This window comes from Chinchilla lanigera, unplaced genomic scaffold (genome assembly GCF_000276665.1).
Source record: "Chinchilla lanigera isolate Chin_1 unplaced genomic scaffold, ChiLan1.0 scaffold00033, whole genome shotgun sequence".
Lineage (NCBI taxonomy): Eukaryota > Metazoa > Chordata > Mammalia > Rodentia > Chinchillidae > Chinchilla > Chinchilla lanigera.
Genome location: NW_004955434.1, coordinates 2,017,392 through 2,039,767, shown reverse-complemented (window position 1 = coordinate 2,039,767; position 22,376 = coordinate 2,017,392). Strand labels below are relative to the sequence as shown.

The 22,376-nt window shown below is 38.4% G+C and overlaps 1 protein-coding gene across 9 annotated transcripts in view; it reads right to left on the bottom strand.

Annotated features, from left to right (window-relative positions):
* Trpm3 (transient receptor potential cation channel, subfamily M, member 3) overlaps window positions 1-21,959 on the bottom strand; it is a 526,019-nt gene extending 504,060 nt beyond the window's left edge. For 8 of the 9 annotated variants that reach the window (XM_005388528.1, XM_005388530.1, XM_005388531.1 and 5 more), the window contains exon 1: window positions 21,473-21,959. In XM_005388528.1, the coding sequence (XP_005388585.1) occupies window positions 21,473-21,649 (177 nt within the window). In that variant the 5' untranslated portion in view covers window positions 21,650-21,959. The remainder of the gene's footprint in view (window positions 1-21,472) is intronic. The other variant, XM_005388552.2, reaches the window with a different exon arrangement.
* Between the last annotated feature and the right edge of the window lie 417 nt (window positions 21,960-22,376).

Genomic DNA, 22,376 nt, shown 5'->3' with positions numbered 1-22,376 from the left:
ATTTTTTTTTATACTAGGAATCGAACTCAGGACCTCACATTTGCCAGGCAGGTGCTATGCCACTAAGCTATCTCCCTGGCCCAACTAATATATATTTATTAGTGTGCCCCCCATTGGACATGTTCTCCAACAAAAGTCCTTTGTGTGAGACATAATAAATATTATCATTCTTTGATACCAGATGAATAAAAGAGAACTTACAGTCAGAACCCAAATGTAGATTAGATCCAAATGTAAGCCTGTCTCATTTCCTATCCCAGCTTGTGAAATGAATTCACCTTTCTTGTTTGCAAAATGCACTTAGATGTTAAATTTCCTTTTATCTGCTTGCTTTTTCTCACCCATTTAAAACCAAACTGTAGCTTTCCCCTCGGCCATACAACCACCTGAAGCCCACATGACAGGCTTCATTTCCTCGACTGCTCATCCCCTGGAATAGGGACCTTCTGCCTCCCCTTCCTGTTTACTCCTTTACTCAACCATTAAGGAAAACCATGTACATCTGTGATTTCAGTGTAGCTGTCATGGAATGAACTATGGATAAGACATATTCCCTGCTCTTGGGTGCCCTGTGGGTGCTTTATCTTCCTCCTTGAGCGCCCACTTCTTTAATCAGCCATTCTCAACCTTTAAAATGCTCAAATCGAGGCCTCTCTTACTTAGTCCTGACTTCCTACCTCCATGAGAACTGATGTAAGAAAAACAGCTGAAACAGTCTAACAGAACTACTAAGACTGAATTTTTGCATGACTGAATTTTATGTGCACATGTAATTGAAGAAGAGATAGAAGGGGAACTTGAGGAATATACACAGGGTGGAATGAGTAAGTCCCAAGCAATCAGACTCAAGCTCAGACTAAAGAACTCTAAAAACTGACACATAGCTAACGTATCAAAATTAAATATCACTCTTTTGTTGGAAGCAATGTGCACAGGAAATACAATTAATTTCTTCAAGGTAATAAACACCGAAGACCTCGCTTTCTGCAAGGAAGAGAACACCATCAAAGCACTCTTTGTAGGCTTTTGACCCACTTTAGTGACTAGTTTAATATTCAAAGGGCAGATGTGTCCTCTTCACTTTGGAAAGTTTGATGTTTAAAGACAATTTAGGTCATTGGCTCCTGTGACAGCATTTCCCCTGTGAGAAAACTACATTTAAGCATCCATCTCTTGTATTATTGATAACAAAACTACTAAAGGCCTGTGAAGTGCAACAGCGTTTTCTTTGGGCTGCTCAGAAAAAGCAATTAAATAAACTGTATTCTAGTTTTCCTTGTATGGGAATATATTTATGCTTTAACACCAAATCTGTGAAAGTAGAATGCCAGCATGAATTTTTCTTTTCAAATATATTTCAAACATTCTCTTCATTGCAAGGAAAATATCAGAAATGACACTACAAATATATTAATTTTGGGTTAGTAACATAATAATTTTTTTATCTGGGTAGTAAATGGAATGTGATCTTTCACAAAGCAAACAAATCTCTCCTTTATGCTTCTAACTTCCACGGCATTAAGTTAAGGGAACCTCTTATCTTTGGATTGCCATTGTGCCTATGTTGGTGTAACTCTTGTGATTTCTGAGAGGTGGAGATGAATTTTTATTTATCTTTGTGTTCCTAGTGCCTATTTCAGACTCTGCCACATGACTGATTACTGTAAATGTTTGTCAAACATTTTCCTCTAAGAACATTTCAGAATGTTCTTAAAATGCAAGATCTACATTACTGAGCATTACACAGGAGCCTTTCCTATCTCCTGTCCTAATTCCTTTCATCTGCCTACTTTCTCTCCAGCGTACTTTACTTAGTTACCTTGATCAGCTGAAAGTCACCCAGAAGGCTGAGCCTGCTCACACCACAATGTTTCTGTGCATTTACTTTTCCTCCACTAAGAATGCCTTTCCTCTCTTCTGCTGAAATCTTCATCATTTCTTAAGATCAGTCCAACTCAACTATAATATCTTTAAGAGTAACTGTTTCAACAAAAGTAGTTGTTTTAAACACTGCTATCTGACAATATCTAGTATATTCTATTTACTTTTATTAAAAAGCATTATGAATAATTATTCATATCCCTTGCACTTAAAAATTATGCTATTTTCATCTTTGTAGTACTACAGCATGGAAATGGAATTATGAAAATGCTCAGAAATATTTATTGAATAAACCCGATTTCTAGTTTTGAGGCTGGTCCATGTATTTTGTTGTTTTTTGATAAATCAATGAAACTGGCTCTCCACATTCCCCCTCTGTTCAACAATTCACAGAGCAAAAGTATTTAGGAAAAAATAATTGTATCTGTATTGAACATATCCCAACATTCCTTCATCATTATTGTCTAGAAATACAGTATAAGAACCATTCACACATTGCACACTGCATTTGCACTGCTTTATGTGTTATAATCTAGAAATTAAATTATAGGGTAAGATGTGTACTGGTTACGTGCAAATATTGCACCATTTTCTATAAGAAACTTGAGCTTCTGCACATTTTAGTATGTGAAGGGTCGTGAAACCAACCCTCCACAGACAAGGAGAGATGAGTATATTTACTCCTTGCTAGTATTTGTGTTTCAGTAGATTATTGAAGTACACATTATTAAAAGTCTGAATTAATCGAAGAAGTTGCCTTTTAGTTTTAAGAAAATTATTACCTCATATCCTCTTTGATATAAGATACATGTAAATGAAGTAATAGGTCCTTACTCCTAATGAATCACATACTGAGTTTGAAATTTTGTCAAAGATATATATTATTTTTCTCTGTTAACTTCTAATTGTGACCAAAGTAAAAATGCCACTACTGAAGTTTCTTTAATAAAATGAAACAGTTGTTAAAAATAAAGTGAAATAGGAACCTTAGAACAAAGTGATATGTATCCTCATTCATCATCTCAGTATCCTGTGAAAACTCGTCTTTCAACCTGCTGAGGTCAAAGTCTGACTGTGTGCTTGAGAAGCCTGTCTAATAAGGTCTGAGACTTCAGAAGCTAGAGTTGAGAAAACAGTTATCAAATACAGGCACAGCAATTTGTAGTGTTTGAATATTATTTATAGGAGACCTAAAGACAAAAACCTGTTCCAATCATGAAAATCTTTCTCACTACAGAGACTTAGAATGAAGACAGAAGGAAAAGAACCTAGTATGTCCTCAACAACTCTCTAAGTGGCCGCCTGTAACTGATTAAGGAAGTAGGTGAGATGGGGCTGGGGAACTAAGGCAGTCTTATCCTTCCTTTGCCTCCAGAAAGGACAAGCACCATTGATATATAAGTGCTTATTTTCAGCAGAGTATGACATCCCATGCCTAGAATACACTCAACAAGTTTGGTGGAAGATGTAAACCCATCAACCAATTTCATGGTAGAATATGCCCTCTTTCTGGAATCTAGATACTTTCCATCAAAACCAAGCTCAAGGAAGTAACTTCATCTGAGAACAATTTGGCAAATCTTTGAGGAGGATCATTTTCCTACTATGGATACGTTGATAGAAGTACAGCCAACTGTTTATACAATTTCTTAATGCTAACTTTAGAGGAATGAACCTATACCCAATTATAGCTTGCTTTTCCTTAAAAGCCACAAGCTAGCTTGCTTTTATTTATCATTTGTAGTACTATTTCCAAACAGCAAAAACATACTAAATGCTCCCATGTGCTGGGCACTAGTCTCCGAACTTTATGTATTAATTCATTTCCCTCCCCCAACCACAGTGCACAGCAATTATTATTATTACTATTTCATTTAAACTTAATCTCAGATTCCTCACCTGAAAACTGCAGATGATAACCCTTCGATTTCATAAGATAAATCATGTATTTTATTCTGGCCATAATAACTCAACAAATGTTCAGTTTCTTCCTTTCTTTCCTCAACTCTATCCATGGGCTTTTGCTATTTTTATTGTTTTAAGAATATGTTGTGCACGAAATTTACCATCATCCCTCTCATTAAGGAAATGCAAATTATAATCATAAGAAATACCAGTAAAAACAATGGTGAAAATGGAAAATGGAAAAAGAAGGCCAATAATATTTGTAAGGGTGTACAGCAACTCAGTCTCTCATATATTGTACTAAAGGGAGTACAAAGTTGTGGGAGACCTATAATTGGCCACCGTGCTCTACTGCACTGGCAGCCATTTTATGGTAAGCATCCACCCTGTAAGACTAAATTTCTGCTTCCAAGATAAGTTTCCTTTTCCTCATATTCTGCCTGTTTCCCCGCAGTCTCGCGCCCTTCCCGGTTGGGAGTGGCCACGGTTGCCTAGCTACTCCCGCCTCTAGAACTAGGACTGCCCACCGTTGCCTAGCTACTCCCGCCTTTGTCCGGTTGCTTGGTTACTCCCCCCTTAAGAACTTCCGCCTTTTTCCGTGCCCTATATAAGCACGGTACTTCCCGCCAATAAACCAGACTTGATCAGAATCCTGTCTTGTCTCCATTCTTCATGTCTCTTGTCCCTTTATCATCCCCACTCCTCCTCTAGGGTCCTCGTTGACTGTACCCACGGGCCGGGACACAAAGTGCCATGCTGGTTTTAAAAAACTCTTTGCTATTATCTACTGAGGTCAAACATGCCTACATTATAACCCTGGAATTCCATTCCCAGGTATTTTCCAAGGCAGAGGAATGTATTATGTCCCCAAGAATGTTTAAACCAGCTACATTTGTTGGAATCAAAATGGAAAATAGAGTATACACCCATTTATAGGAATGAAGATAAGCCAGATTTGACATATTTATACAACATATATACACAGTGAGAGTCTACCTAAAATATATGAACCCCAGAAATATTATGTTTAGAGGAAGAATACATATTCTGTAGTTCAGCTTGTACAGAGTCCTAGGTCAGGAAAAACTAATATATAGTATATTTTCTATCATAATTTTATGTGAGGGACAATGAGGTTTGTCCAACAAAGAAAAACAGGAGAAGCTCAGGAAACGAAAGCTTATTATCTTTCTAGGCTCTCAAGAGAGCAGACACATGTGCTCATCAGGACCACACAGGAAAACACCAGGGAGGTGAGAAGACAGGAGAAGAGAAGATCTGAAATAAATGGGCTTTATTTCAGGGAAGGCAAAGCAGAGCCTGGTAAACAGTTTAGGTTTGGCTAGCTTGGATAATATCCATGAGCTATACTATAACCTATACAATACAGAGTGGCAGAAGTGTGTGAGAGGGTTAAAGACACTAAAGAACTTTCTAGAATGATATAAATAAATATGTCTGGAGTAGGTGGTGGTCACAAATGTGATTACATCTATAAAAACATACTGAGCTTATCATTAAAATTCATGAATTTTATTTGATGTAAATTATGCCTCTACTAAAGAAAGTTTTCTTGATGAAATGCAACTGTTCGTGTGAGTACAAGGATTTTACAGGATGGCAGGGAATGGTCATCCTAGAGAATTAGTTTGAAGTCTGGAAGTCAGTTGTTTGTCAACTAGAGACCTGTGTGAGCATACACCTATCCCTCCTCCCCAGGGACACAGCATTACCGGCAACTTCCAAGTAAGCTCACCATTCCCTTTGCCTACCATTTTATAGCTGTCTGGACACGGTTAACACTTGTTTACTATAATTCTCTGAAGCCATTATTACTCTGGACAAAGACACTTTACATGTACAAAACAGAATAAAATGTTTTGCCATCATGAAGCAGTTTGCAAAGCAATTTGGTTATGGAAAATGAGTTTGCCAGGGGCACAAAGAAAACAGAAATAAAAGACAAGTGAAGAATCCCACCCACAGTGTAACCCTCTTAATGGGGCATCCTACTGCTGCTGAACTGTTCCCACACTTAATGACTAATGAATTTGGGTTCCCCTCTGCATTTGCACAGCTGGGGGCAGTGGAACTATCTACAGAGCTTTGAGGCAGCGGGTGAGGAGGTGGCAATATTGTGATTCAACTCGAGCAGTCTAAACTAGGCAGCTTGATCAGTGAGTGTGAGCTGCACAGGAGAGCAGCATAAATACACCCTATTCCCACTGTACAAGGGGTCCCATTGCTCGAACACCATGACACTCCTCTTACAATTTTTACTTCAGCTTCCCTCATGGCAGTTCCCACTGTGGGCTGATTTTCAAGGCCAGCTCCCTGTCTGGGGGCATGCCATGTCACTCTGATAATCCAGAACATTCTTTCTACCCCATCTTCCCATACACACCTGCTTCAGTCCTCAGCTCAGGAGGTAACTTTCCAAGAAAATCCTGCCAGCTGACCTGGCTATATTTAGTACCCCTTATCTGAGCTTCCCCCAATATGACAAAATGTATCAAGCCATAGTGTTATTCTCAATTTCCTTGTCTATATCTCTAATTCTATTAGTAGCTCTTTTTTGATCAAGGGTTTGGTTTTTTCATCTTTAAATTTCTAATATACAGTTTCTGATGTGGCAATCGATGATTGTGGAATAAGTGTGGAAAGAATAAATAAATGAATGGGAGAGAAAAGTTACTGCCGTACATTCCTTCTTTGATGTGTGAATTTCTATACCTGTAAAACCAAAAATAATACTCATTTTCACTACATTAAGGGGAGAGGTAGGGGATGAAAATGTACCAAGCTTCGTTGTGTACATGTACCAATTCTCCACAGGCAAAGTAATCATTATCCACTGTGAACATGTACTAATAAAAAAAATGAAAAATAAAGAAACTAAATCTTCCAAAGGACAGATGATATTTTGTTGTTTTTTTTTTAGTTTTTTCTCCGGTACCGGGAACCGAACTCACGACCTTGCGCTTGCCAGGCAGGCGCTTTTGCCGCTGAGCTAAATCCCCAGCCCCAGGACAGATGATATTGTGGTTCTTAGGAGAATCAAATGGTCTCATTTACCATTTGAGAAAACGCATTCCAGTTTATTCACTAATGTGTTACAGAAAAGCAGTAATAAATTATCTTTTCACAAAAACATTATATGCACTTTTGCCCTTCAAAAGAACATCAGTCAAAACAGGAATATTTTGATTAAAACATTAATAGTCCCTTTTACACTGAAATCCTTCCAGCATGATGAACTGAAAGTGTCATAAAACTCTTACTCATATTTATTCTACTATCACATTGCTTTTAAACAATGTGCTGCTTTACTTTCTTTTTCAGGGATATAAATTTGGAATGATGGAATTTCTGCCAGCCAGAAGAGCTGACAGAAAGTTCCATGGGACCTTTCAGCAGTGATGAAGCCATCGACAATGGAGGCATCTGAGGGCATCTGAGCCCATCGTGCCATCTTAGCAAGGGTAGGAGGGAGAGGTCTTAAAAGTATTTCTTCATGATTTCAGGGTACTCCTCTAATGCAGGAGAAATGCTACTATCTTTTCCAGGATTTCTAATCTTCATAAGAAATACTGTTTTTTATAACCTAACCTCAGGTGGTATGGTTAAAGTCCATTGCCTCTTGTTATATATTAGTAAAATGTACGTTTCATTGGCAGAGCAAAATCTTAGTTTGGATTACTTCAGAACCTTTAAGGTCTGAGTAGAGTGAGGCATAATGAAACCACTGTTTATGTAGGGCCTTCACACTAACTGAATAAGTGAAGCACTGTCCCTACTTCCTTCCTAAGAGAATCCATTCATAACCACATCATCTGCTAGAAGAGGGCTAGGCGGTCATATTTGATTCAATTTTCCTAGCCAGAGCTAAGTAGACAAGGATGGAAATGTGGCCAAAATGTGGCCTGGATTAATGAGATTCCTTAGGAGACAGAGAGAGAAAAACCAGTGAAATTAAATAGACCATGAGATCATGTAGAACTGGGCATCCCAGCAAGTGTGAGCAGAATGTAGAGTAACAAAGGAGGCTGTCTTCAAGAGAAGTATAGAGTAGATGCAGCAAGAAAAACAGCAGAGACTCTAGGACTTCACAGCAGAGAATGTGCATCCTTGTGTTGTCTAACTGTGCTTCCAGTCTAGACATTAAGTGTCCAGAGGTTAGCTTTGAGACAAAATTTAACTTATGTTGGTGTTAGTCAATTAGTAAGTACCAATATGATAGTTAATTCTGTGTTGTCTTGTTGTGGCCATAGTGTCCAGATATTTGGTCAAGCATTATTCTGGGTATTTCTATGAGGGTGGTTTTGGATAAGGAATATATTTAAATCAAAAATACATGTACACAACGAAGCTTGGTACATTTTCATCCCCTACCTCTCCCCTTAATGTAGTGAAAATGAGTATTATTTTTGGACTTTTTTTTCTTTTCTGTTATGTTCTTTTTGTTTTTTTTGTTTGTTTGTTTGTTTTTTTGGTTTTGGTACTGGAAATTGAACTCAGGACCTTGCACTTGTAGGCAGGTGCTTGTGCTGCAGCGCTATATCCCTGCCCCTAAATCAGTGGACTTTGAGAAAAGCATATTTCCCTCTGCAATGTGGGTGGGTCTCATCTAAATAGCTGAGAGCCTGGAGAGAACAAAAATCTGACTGTGTCTAAGCAAAAGGGAATTTTTTAGAAGATTTCTTTCAGACTGACTGCAACGTCAGCTCTCCCTGGTTTTATGTGAATTGCAACTGACTGTCTACAGCAAACTTAAGCTGAAATTCTTTCCTGAGTCTCTGACCTGTTGGCCTGCCCTATCAGGTTTTGAATTTCCAGAGACAATTCCTTAAAATAAATCTATTTCTACACACATACTCATCCTGTATTGGTTTGTTCCTTTGAAAAACCTTGACTGATACAACCTACTACCATGCCAAAGTAAAAACATTTGTATACAAATGTATTCCTCAAGTCCAAATTATGATAAAAGATATCCTGAAGTCAATTAATTTCCACTGTAGTATTTTTGTTTTATTAGGTTAAAGAATTTGTTTTTATTGAATACTGTCTACAGGCTGTGCCATCACCAGACATATATTTATTTTGGAATGATACAATGCATTATTTTTATCATTTTTTTTTTGAGACAGGGACTCACTATGAAGTGCAGGCTGGCCTTGAATACATTTATGTAGTTCAGGCTGGCCTCAAACTCACAATGATCCTCCTGCCTCAGCCTCCCAAGAGCTAGTATTATATGTGTGTGCCACCATGTTGGTTTACTATTTTAATTTATAACTAAGGAAATTAAGACTCAGAGAAGTTTTACATCTTACCAATGATCATTTTGAAAATATTCTTTTAATACTTTCTGTTGCCAAACACACAGATCTACTATCTATTATGAGTGCATGAGATAACGCTGTACTCTACTTGGGTCTCTGATGAAGAGAGAAAAAAAGGGACTAGGATGTAAGCTACAGATGAGTACAGGAAGGAAATTGGAAGCAGAGAAGCCCACTAATCTGTGGCTTACCCCACACAGGTCATTTTTTTCCACCTAAAAAGGAGAGTAACTGTACCTATTACACTTGTTCACAAGGTTGCTGTGAAATTCATTTCATTTGATGTAAGGCAGTGATCACTGCAAATTGAAAAGACCCTTTTAAACCTTAAGCTCTTAATATTACACTTTCAGTCCCTGTACATTTCAAAATATGTAGTCTGAGAATAGTGACATCTTATAAAGAACTTAGACCCCAAGGCACTGAGTTATAGCTATTTATTCTACATAACTTGTTCATTCTTTAAATGAACAAGTTCATTTAAGTTCATTCTTGTTCATTCTTTAAATGAACAAGAATTCTATCCATCATGAGAGAACAGAGCCTACCACACACTGCTCTCCAGTGAGCTTCTGACAGCATTCTGATGAACCAAGGATCTCCTGTGCACTCCCTTCAGATACTGAAGCAGTGTTAAGATACACAGGAGCATGCAATGGCATTGCCAACATTCCTTCATACATTCAACAAGTTGGAACTGGAGAGGACCTCAGTCATTTCCAGGCTGACAAACCTGGTTAAATACCACCTGCCCTGTGTGTGTAACGGTGAAGTTAAAAGAGTTTCAACATTGAAAAATAGTGGGAGCAATGAAAAGAAGAATCATATTTTATGATTTTTCAATTATATGAAATTCAAGATTCAACCTTCATGAATAAACTTTATTGGAACATAGCTGTGTCATCTATGGCTGCTTTTTTGAGCTGAGTATGGCAAAAGAGTTTGAGTGACCCACAAAGGAATTACCAGAGTCTAGGAGAGTATTTCACAACAGAGACTGTCTGCCCCATAAAGCCCAAAATCTTTAAGATCTCCTTTGAATAGAAAAAAATTGCTAAACTTGACCTAACCCAATCCTTTCACTTTACAGATGAGAAAACCAAGGCACTGAGTTATAGCTATTTATTCTAGATAACTCAGTTGGAATGTTAATTAATGTAGAATACATTTTTATGTCCACAATCTAGTTTTTCTGTTCATCTGATAGTGCTTAAACTAATGACTGGAAATTAGTTTAATTATAATCTTGTTTAAATTAAATTAGTCTCTTTGTTTAGATGACTGGATTAATCTCAAATCTTTTATTGCTCATATAAACTAATGTGCAAAAAATTCAGACTGATGGAGTAAACATTCTCTTTCATTTACTGAAATTAACTTCTCAATGCATTTTTCTTAAACAGTTCTAAGTAGAAGTTATTATAGTCCAAAATAATAGTAAGAATTAAATGTTTCACCTAATACCATTGTTCAGACTGACAAATGTGCTCTATTTTTAATTCAGACAGCAATATCTATGGAATGTTCATCCTCAAGCAAACTGGCCATGCTCAGTTTCTTACAAGAGATGATTGACAGTGAGATGAAAAATAATTCTTTATTCTACATTTAGTGAAAGAACTCAGCCTATTAATTGCCCAAATGTAATCTAAATTTCAGTCTTTTGTAAAATGAAAGGGAAGTGTGTCTAAAGTTAAAGAATTCCCCTCCTACCATTAGGATATATCTCTTGAGATTCTAGAAAAATCAGTTACTTACCTGCTCCTTAAAATATCTGTCTGCAGGGGGAAATGTTTAAAGTAGTTATTGTCAATGTGGGGTGATTTTGTCCATGATAGTATATTTGGCAATGATTGGAGACATTTTTGGTTTTCACAATGTAGGAGTGATTCCTCATAATTACTACATAGAAACTAAAGATAGTAGTAAGGTCATACAATGTACAGTACTGACTTTTCCAGCTCAAAATGTCAGTAATGCTGAGGTCAAGAAACCTTGTTTTAGCTGCACAAGGTGGCATATGCCTGCAATCCCAGTACTCGGGAGGCTGAGGCAGGAGGATCGTCACAAATTTGAGACCAGCCTGGGCTACAAAGTGAGCTCAAGGCCAGCCTGAACTGCATAGTGAAACGCTGTCTCAAGAAGACAAAAAATAAATAAATAAATAAATAAACAAAAACCCAGCAACCTTGTTTTATAGTAGCATTATCAGACTGGCTGAAAACACTGAACGCCTGTCAGTTAAAGTATCAGATCTTAAAATGGTCAAGCCATGAGTTATTCATGTACTAGCACCACAAAGAGAATATTTCTTTTTTGCTGTTATGGGGACTGAATCTAGAGTTTTCACACTGAGGTACATCCTCAGCCTTTTAATAGTAATTGAATTTTTGTAAGACAGTCTCACTAAATTGCCCAGGCTGTGCTTGGACTTGCAGTTCTCCTACTTCAACCCCCCAGAGTGCTGGAACTACAGATATGCACCCACCACACCCACATTTCTTATAGAAACCTATCTGACAACTCATTCTTTGTAACTATTTCTTCTAGCACAGAAATAGATAATCATAGAGATTTTGCCAACAAATAATTATTTACCTTCTTTCCAGCCACATATAGTACTGATCTTAAATAACAAGCAATAGTATAATTCCTAAGAATTCTTATCTCTTCTGCAAGAAAGTTATTTTGACTTTGATCTATTTTTTTCTCCATTGGAACCCTACAAACCAGAATTTCTATTTGCCTTTGATCTATAACACCTAAGACAGTAAAATAACCTAATGCTATCTGAGAAAATAAATCCCAAATTACATTCACCTTTAAACAGAAATATCAAGATATTTTGATAAGAACATTACCTCTATACACTGTCAAAGATGTATTTAGAAGGGAGAGCAGGAATGGACCCAGCAGGATTAGCAGTGGTTTTTCTTTTAGTATTATTTTTCTAGTTCACAGTGTAACCCAGCCAAAAACATTGTTAAAGGAAATACATTTTAAAGTCTATTAAGTCACTAAATTAAGCAATGACTTTTCTCCCCAGTATAATCAATAGATGAGGTCATTTAAATCTCTCACTTTCTCTTTCAGTAAATATTATCAAAGCAGGCATCTTGTCCTAATACCTATTTAAGGTTTCTTAAGTATTTTATTTTGCATCACTTTTACTAAGTACTGTACAAACTATTGATTAAATTATTTAACTAATCCCCCATTTTGGGGAGTATATGAAGCAAATAAGCTCAAGTTCAAGATATTCTTGAATCACAAAAAGTACAAAGACCCTATAATGCCATTTGGTTCTTCCCAGTAGTAATTTCACAGCGCTGAATCAGAAAGATGTTATTCATTTCATGAACAATTTATCCATTGAACTATAATTTACCTAGCATTCAAGATGACCTATTCTGTCTGTTAAATGTGTCAGCATACACCAGATTAAGTAAGATATGACTTCTGATTTGAAGAAAGTTCTTCTGAATGAGGGAAACAACAAAAAATACTAAAACATGCTAAAAGGAAAGCCAAAAATATCCCCCAACTTTTACAGACATGCACAAAAGGAGAGCTGAAACTTGATTTGGGATTGCAAGAGTTTTTTTCCTGAATTCATCCTACTCACCTGAGTTGAGTAGTAAAAGAAAGGCAGGAGCTGGCAAGGAGAAGGTGTGGCTCAGATTTTTCGGATATGGAAAGATCTTGTGCAAAAATGCCATCTATGAGAAATTCCACCGTTTGGGCAAGGGAAAATGAGATATAAAGGGAGAGCCTACATCACGGAGGATCTTATGTATCACACCAAAGAGTTTAGCTTTTATGCTGCAGGAGACAGAGAACTACTGAAGAACGTCCAACAGAAGCATCCTAAGCTTACTTGCATTTTAAATGGACCATTCTGGTGGCTGTGGGAAGGAGTGATTTGAGGTAGACAAGACTGGAGGCAGTTATAGTATTTTGGGCCCCAGAAACAGAGAGACCAATTTGGGGAACTAGGAATAGACGGAAGGGGGTGGATCCAAGACATATTTATGAAGAAATCTGGCAGAACTGATTGGCTAATTATGTAAGGGATAAAAGAAAGTAAGCAAAAGGCATCAAGTCAAACTTTCCAGTTTGGGCACTTGGTGAACGGGTGATTCTAGCAAGCAGGAGGAAGCAGGGAGGAAAAGAAGCTGACTTGAAGGGCACTTGCTCAGCTCAGTGATGGCCATGATTAGGGAACATACTAGGCACAGCTTTTCTGTCACCAAGCACAAAAGCGTGTAGTGTCCTAAATAAATAAGAACAAGACTGATGTGCTATCTTTTCTTCTAATGCTGGATGTTACCTGAAGACTACATTTCTGATGTCTAAATAAGGTTTCCTGCATGATCCTTTAAGAAACAATTAGGTATTTTCCTCAAAGAATGAAAGACATCATATTATAGCAATACACGCACACCCATGTTTACAGCACCAAAACTCAAGAGAGTTATATCTTGGAAGCAGCCTATATGTCCATCAACAGATGAATGGGTAAAGAAAATGTGGTGTATATACACAATAGAGTATTGTCCTGTCATACAGAAGTACAAACTTGAGTCATTTGTAGGTAAATGGATGCAACATGAGATCACAATATTAAGTGAAATAAATCAAACACACAAACTTAACTATTGCATGGTTTCTCTTAGAGAAATTCAAAACATACACAAAGAATAAAATAAAAGATAGATAATAGGAAATAAGGAAATAGATCTTTCTCAAATGGGAAGGGGATCATGAGATGAAGAGGGGGAGAGAGGGGGAGAGAGGGAACAAAAAAGGAATTAAGATGTGTTATGCACATGCACCGACTTCCCATGAGGAATGTAATCATTACATACTGCAAACATGCATTAACAAAAATTAACAATTGAGAAAAGAATAAATTATAAAAGTTATTCCATGCCCTGTGAACATGGGAACTTTCAAGACTTCCATATTAACCTATCTAAGTTTATAGAGAGATGTGAGGTGCTCAAGTTTAAATAATAAAAATCAGTTCCTGAGGTGTGGTTCTGCAAGAGGCACAATTTTAATGAGCCAACATCTCTTTACTAAAATGTCACACTTGAGAAGAAAAGATTCTCCAGTGTCACTCTGGATAAGGTCCATCTGGATTGCTGGATGAACGCAGGTTCCCAAGGTCTTCCAGGGGTGTTACTTAGGAGGTCTGACTGGAATACCCAGAATCTGATTCTGTAATGGAAAATCTTGGGCTGCACAGACAATCATTCCTCCAAGGGCCTGTTGTGTTGGATAATCTTCCTTCATGTAGGCCAATTCAATTGCTTTCATGGATTTATAAACAACTGCCCTCCCTCCCCCCTTCCCTTTTTCCTTCCTCCTTTTTGTCTTTTCCTCTCTCTCTCTCCCTCCCTCCATACATGCATATGTATTAAATCTTGAAGAATATTTTTTTAGGATAGAAGAAATAAATGCCCCCACTTAACTACTCTTCCTGGGCACATGCATCTGAAAATGAAGGGAAGAACTAGTGGTTGGAGCAGAATTTTCAAATGCTGTTAAACAAAAATATTGTGTGTGCTAAACATAAAACTGAAATGTCTCCCTCCTAGAGATTTTGTTGTACCTGCCCCTCCCATCCCCATAGTTACGGCACTATATTTTTATCATGTACTCAGGAGGCAAGACAGTTTTATTCAGATGCATTTCCCATATGTAATAGTTAATTCTACACACCACTTGAAAAATTTCCACACATGAAATTCATTTTAAACGTGAATATGCTTTTCCAAATAACAGGATAAGTGTTCTGTTCTTCACCCTCACAGTTTAGAATCTCTGGTTGGTCCTTACAGGCTGTTGGCAGGGAGTTAGGCAGGGTCTCTCACATGGTTGCCCCCCAAGTGAACCACCACTCCAGTTGGCATTATGGTACACCACTGGACTCTAAGGCACATGCGCTGAGTGATGGCTACAATCCCAGTATCAGAGGGGAATAACAGGAACACCCTTAGGATGCTCTAGAGTCTTGACTGTGGACAAGATTTAGGAGTAGTGGTTTACCACAATACATCATAACAATCCAGGAAAAAAGATATGTGAAATTTTATATCACATGACTAAAAACTCATCAAAGGAAATACACAGAAAAATGATCAAACAAAAAGCAGAAAATTAAAATAATAACAAAACTCTCTTCAGATTATGATTGATATTATCCACAACCTAAAGCTCTCTCTTTGTGTGATCTTCCATGATTAAATTTTGAAAAACCTGTGAAGTGTTTGCTTAAAAGTGTTCGCTGTCACTGTTGACGAGCAGGGTATAAGAGAGGCTACTGAATCATTTCCTTCCAGCTCTCCTGCTTGTCTCATATGGGGTTGTTTCAAGGTCTAGTGGAGGTGCCAGTGGGCATGCAGATTCCCAGGCCCCCACCTACCCGCTGCATCATCATCCCTGGGATGGGCCTGAAAAATCTGCCTTTCTTAGGAGCTCCCTAAGTGATTCTTAATCATTCTTGGTGTTTCAGGTACCTTTTACATGTTTCACCATTCATTTGTTCATTCAGGAAACATAAATGGCTACTTTTTGTCAGCTACACTCTCAAAATTTTTTCATGTTAGGTAGTGAAAAGAGAGAAAGGATATGATCCAGCTGTTGAGATTCTGGGCCACTTGAGGTGAGCCACCTCTGAAGAAGGAAGTCATTGTGAAGGCAGAGACAGACTTTGGCAGGGGGTCATTGTGACTACAGACATCCCTGAGAGAGGCATCGCCTGGTCTTAGACATCGCAGGCAATTCTCCCCTTATTTCCCATTCTTATTCTTGCCTCCCAAATAGAAAAAATAGAACTTTCCAGAGAGAAAGGAAAATTTCTTTAAGCCTTAGGAATTCCCCTCAGGTACCTGAGAACATTTCACAAAAAGGCAAGTCATGTGGTTCACTATCCAGCAGCCTGAGCACATGCCACCTTTTAAATACACCAGACAACCTTCCTTCCATCCTGGCTTTCAGTTTGGAGACATTTTCTTTCATTTTTCATTTTCTTTCTCACGTTTTTCTGAAGGGATTTGGAGGCTGGCATGCTGAGAGATGGAAAGACAGAAGTTTCTTTATTTGAATCCCTTAAAATACTACCTAACATATATTTTGTTTTCCTAAAAGCAATGTATTCTTCAAGTTTCCCATCTTCAAAGAATCTACTGGTTAGTCCATAAGAAGTTTCCTGTCATCGCTTCCCATCTTTTGCCAATTGGCATACCTATAACAGATGGGTGTTTCTTTTCTGGCCGTGGAAACCTAATTGCTACTTACTATGTATCAAAGAATACATGTCCTAGCTTCACAAAACCCTGGTTTGTTGATATTCTACTTCCCTTATAAAGGAAGTGTGGTATTTATACACAAAGAAATACTGCTCTGCCATAAAGAAAGATAAACTTGAGACATTTTCTGGAAAATGGATGCACCCTGAGACCACAATGTCAGGTGAAAGAATTCAGACACAGAAACCTAAATAGCTCATGATTTTTAATTGAGAAACTCAAATAAATTATAACAAGGAACAAAATAAAAGATAGATAATCAGCAGTAGGGAGATGGATCTTTCTCCAATAGGAAGGGGATAAAAAGATGGAGGGAAGGGCTAAGGAGGAGAAGGAAAGGAGAAGCAAAAGGAAATAAGATGTGTGATGTGCACGTCCCAGCTCCACACAAAGAATGTAATCAGAAATTGAAACAAATTTTGACATTTTCTTGTGGAGTTCCACAGCACCAAAGGGAAGTGAGTTTTATGCACACCCAGTGTCAGCTGTAGAAGACAAACCAGATCCATGTGGTCATTAGGAATGTACAGTGCTCAGGGACCATGCATATAGCAAGAAGTAGCTATGCTTATGTGAAATTATAGAATACAAAACATTAACACCTGGGGAGAGTTTGGGTCAAACTGATTCCCTGACATGATCACAGCTTTTTCAACTATTTTCCTTGAGCTACCAAGTTTCATTCACCCTTCTGTATGAAAGACAAAAAAATAAATAAATAAGTCTCACCTTTTTTTAACAGAACCCAAAAAAGTTCTAGGTATAGGTGGGGTACTTTACTATATGTAACTATGCATTGTTTTATAAGAATAAAAGGTATATTATAAAACTACAGTCTAAAAAATTTAGAAGTAGTATCACTGATTATTTACTTAAAAGATATGTCCTACTGGGTACTCTGTGAAGTGCGTATTCATTAATGAGTGAGATATAGACCTACATTCTTGACTTTTGTGTCCATTTTATTAGAGACAGTGAGTGGCATGCCCTTTCTAGCTCACCAAAGAAGAACTAGGAAGAGGCTTTGCCCTTCCTTCTCAGGGTGTTTATTCTCAGGAAGTTGTCCACCATCCAACCCAACAGCAAAGACAGAGAGACAGAGTCATCCTAGAGTCTTTTCTTGACCACAACTCATCAAAATAACAAGCTCCTTTCTATTTTACTTTCATCTTATTTTACTTATCGTCTTATCTTATTGGTTTTTTATAAATTCTTAGGTCTCTAATCAAATGATTCAGTGTCCAGTTGCCTCTTTGCACCCATTCTAGGTACTACAGCCAGTGCAAGTAGGTAATTTCAAACTCTGTAGATCATCTTACTACAAAAATTCTCCTAGTTATACTTCTTCTTTCCCGATAACTGTCAAATGCTATAGCTTAGTAGGCAAGGTCCTCTAATACAAATACCACTATTTTCTCTACCTGTTTGTTTTTTTCATTTTAGCCCAGAAAGACTAATCTTCTAAACCCACAGAGCATGGCAGACACAGGGAGTCACAATATTGCACCTAAATCCAGACCCAAACCCCTTACTGTAAAGAGAACTCCCATGTTACAAAGTCCACGTAACCTACCCAAGGTCACACAGCTAGTTCGGAATACAGTGAGAATATAACAAAATGTTTAGGCCTAGTTTCTGAAATATAACTTCTGTGCTCTATATCTGACATTGCTTAAAGTAGGCAAAGTCATACCATTTCTCACCATAAAATGTTGAAAATCTTAAGAGATACTGGTTATTTTGTTTTAATCAACAAGCTGACTTAGATGTGTCTATCCAAAATCTATCACAAATACAGTCATCCTTTTCCCCCATACAACCCATTTTCCAGAAGTCTTCAGAAAGTCTTCCAAGACTTCAATACTAAGAAAGCTCTCTATCTAAAAATAATCTTCAAATTCAACGTAAGTTACCAAAATAAAATCTCCAAATAAAACAATGGCAGAGACAGACCTGATAATGAATATGAAATATGTTAAGAACATTCTGTTACAGTAAGAAACTTGGCTTTTTTTGTGATTAATGGTAAAATGAAATCTTTGAAACACACAAGGATGAAGCAAAGAACAACAGAGGAGAAATAATTTGGAAAGGGTCCCATGTGAAATTTATCCATTTGAAAACAGGCTCTGTCTTTTGGCTATCATCACCATGTCCCTGTCCAGAAATTCATTTTCAAGTGTTATTTCCAAATGCAACCCCAGATTCAAAATGTAAGTTGGCTGGCATGCTCAAAATTTGTTCCGAGATGGACAAAACAACAAATGAGATGTTTTCTGAAGGAATAATAAGTATGTTCCAACACTTATCGGGTATAATTTATGTTTAGAGGCTGGCCTTCATCTTAGTCATTCATATCTCATTTCTATTAGGAAATGGAAATACAAGAAATAGGATTATGGAGCCATTTCTAGGTATTAATATGGTACCAAAGTATGTTAGCAAAGAAACACACATTTTCAAGAAAAAGGATAGGAAAGGAAATTGGCTTGAGCCCAGTCTGTCAGAAATGGTGACTGATCTGGGTTTCAGTAAATCTAATCAGGCCATTGTGCCCTAGAAAGGCATTTACTGTCAAGTCAGAGCACAGCATATCAGAACAGTGCTTGGAAGAGAAACAAAATTTACCTGTTGAATAGAAGGATAGGCTTTGTTAGCTTTGGATTTCCATGGGCTCCTAGGTGCCCGGAGAACCCACAGTTCATGTTAACATATTGGTGGTGGCTTGGGGGAGGGGCAGTAAGAATCTGAGAGGGGAGGAAGGGACACTAAAAGTAACACTAAAATTTAAAGTACGTACTAAGCCAGGGAGGACATTTATCAAAAAAGTCAAATTATTATTCATGAATTTCCATTCTACTGGAAAGATAAAAGCAGCTCAAGAATACATAGGTACTAGGAAAGCAAAGGCAAGAGAGCGACAGTTCAGAGGAGGGAAATACATAATATTCATGTTCATGTGAATGATACAATTGTTCATATCCAAAAGTAGGTTTTAATTCTTTTTACACATTGCTGAACGAAGTTAATATTACTTTATTTTCCTTTTAAGAGTTTGAAATGTGCTCACTATCTCAAGTCTCATAGGGAAGCTATGCTCTTTCAATAATACAGATATCATTTGCAAAGAAACTTTGGTTCAACGGACCCTGCCTTTCAGATAGTGAAAGCATTGGAAGGATACTAATGCACTTCATTAGATGAATTATTATCAAGCACCACATTAATAAAAGGTGGTAGGGTTGTGCAGTCTGACATGAAAGCAACAGTATAATGCTGACAACACCTGGTATTTAGTACTGTATATGAGTCTTTTCAATTATAAATATGACTGAGGTCATTAAAAAATAAGTAATCAAATAGGTATTTCTCTGCTGGTTTTGTGACTAGTAAGTGAATAATATTTTCCATTAAGAACTAGGGTATAATTAATAATATATTGAGTATCCATAAATTACATATATATACTGTTAAGAATTAAAAGGCATTATTTTTGGGAGTAAAGCCAATGAATGACTTTGACTGAAAAAATATTTCTCGTTGCACATGGAATTAGTACAGTTGACTTCCTCAGTCATACTTAGATTCACCAAAACATTCTTTGCCCCAGATTCTTGATTCACGATTGATTCTGGAGGAAATGTTATGTTCATTTGTGAATTTTCTGGCCCCATTCTTTCTCACGGCCAATGACACACGTTCTAATACAGCAAAAGCATGCACATCCTAGGAAGCCTCTCTCCCACTCCCCATCCCCAAACTTGCATTTCCTCCCAAATACTCCTTTAGGGAAGCAAGCAATCACCATGACAACCATAGAATGGGGGTTTGAATGGCATTTGGGGACAGGATTTAGGAAAATTAATATCACTTTGTGTTTAGTAGACTCAGGAAAACTCAGACAATGGATAAAACTCTGTTTGAGGGACTTCTTAGCTGTGTGGAAATAATTGTCCACACCGAACTTAGCCAGAACACAACCTCGGGGAAATACTCTGCGAGTGTAATTTATGCAGGGCTAATTCATTAATCCTCCACTGTAGACAGTTCACTCAGTGGCAGCGGTAATCAAATCAAGAGATCATATATAACAATGGACAAGAGAACGAAGAACTTTCCCTTGCCTGTTTAACTTTAAATGAATGTGGAACAGAGATAGGCACTTTTCGAAGAAAACGATTACCATATTCTCTTCTCTAGACAAAAAAGAAAATACTTCTTTTTTGCACCTTCACATTTTATTTGTATTCCATTTCCTATGAGGCATGCGACGAAAGAGTATTACGGAGCTGTGTGGACTTTTTCTGTGTCTTTAATGCATTTGCTTCTAGAAAGAGACTTGCTGAGGACACAAGGTAGCATTCCCAGCTCAGGTGTAGTAGGGATCTTTTGTGTGACTCAGAGCTAGAGAGAGCTCACATTCCACATACGCTGAACAATACTTTCCTACTACGGGCTTCATTCAGGGGACAGAGATTATTGTGTCTTTTTGAAAAATCAGGGGCACCAAAACGTCCCTGTGTGATAAGGTTCCTTATTTCTTTGTCTCTACCTGACTGACTACCTAACAACAGGGCTTTTAAAATAGTGAGGAGAATCCTTTGTTCTCCCAGGTTCCATTTAAGGGAAAGTAGGTCGAGGGCTTCCCCAGGGAGGGAGAAAAGCCCAGAAGCCAAACACAGGGGAGTAGGAGATTTCATGCCCACTCTGGTTCCCACCCTCTCCAAGAAGTTAATTAATTCTGCTTTAGGATGGGGAGGGGGTGCAGGTAGCCCATTCTCGGAGACCAGAATCTCATTCTCAAGTGTGGCTGGCATCATCCTCTAGGGCTGGGGCTGGGGCTGTGCCTAGGGTGGGTACAGGGCAGGGGTGGGGGTGGGAGAACCTTTCTCCAGCCATAAAAAACAGAGCCAGCACTGCATGCATTTGCACTCCCCGAAACGTGCATCCCAGCCCAAGTGCGAAGTTCAGCATTTAGACCTGAAAAGCATAAAAAGAGCCATTCAAAGCAGCAAGTTACAGTACCTTAAGAAGTCTGACAGATGGGAGAAAGGCTGCATGGCACAGCTTCCGGATGGTCCAGTTTAGGGGTCGAGAAGCATCAGTCTGATTCATGACCCCTTCCAAATTCCACCGGGAAAACAAGAAACTGCAAACCTGGGCAATGCCTAGAAAACAGACGGTCCCCCACAGCCCTGGCATCCCATGGTCATCTCCACACCTGCAAACTCCATTAAGGCAGAGGCTTCCTGGAACTTGGGAGACTAGTCAAGTGGCGATGCCCGAGCCCCTGAACCTTCTTAAGAAAGCCACCTCCCCTCTCCCTGCAGCCGTGGTGCTCATGCATACCAAACGTGGCTGAAAGGAGGCACACTGCCTGCTGCTTCGGGGAGGGGATGCAGGGTTTTGAAGGCGAGGGACAGCCTGCACAACACAGCCTGTGGTCAGAGGCAGAGCAGCCTGCTCCGGAATGCGCGCTCCCTCGCTGCTCCCTCTCCCGCTCTTCTCCCAGTCAGCGCAGGTCAGGCAATGGGGGGGAATCCGGGCCATTTGCTTTGCTCGCTTGGTTTGGGTGGGAGCCAGGAAGAGAGCAAAAGGGAACAGAAATCAAGCCAGAATGGGAACTTGCACTTTCTTTGCACAAAGCATCTTTGAGGGGGCTGGAAACTGGCACACGGGGGACTGGGGGCTGGAGGGGGCTGGAAGGGAGAGGGATGCCTCCGAGCGATGCCATAAACCTTTCCTTTTGATTTATGTGACATAATAAATTGACATAATAAATTGAGAGCTATCGTAAAATGGATCTATAGTATGAGACCCCTGTCGTGTTCTGGGATTTTTATTAACTATGATTGACAGTCGTCAACCTGATACATACATAGATGATAGGTAGGCAGAAGGCAGCAAATCAAACTCTGTCTCTGTCTGT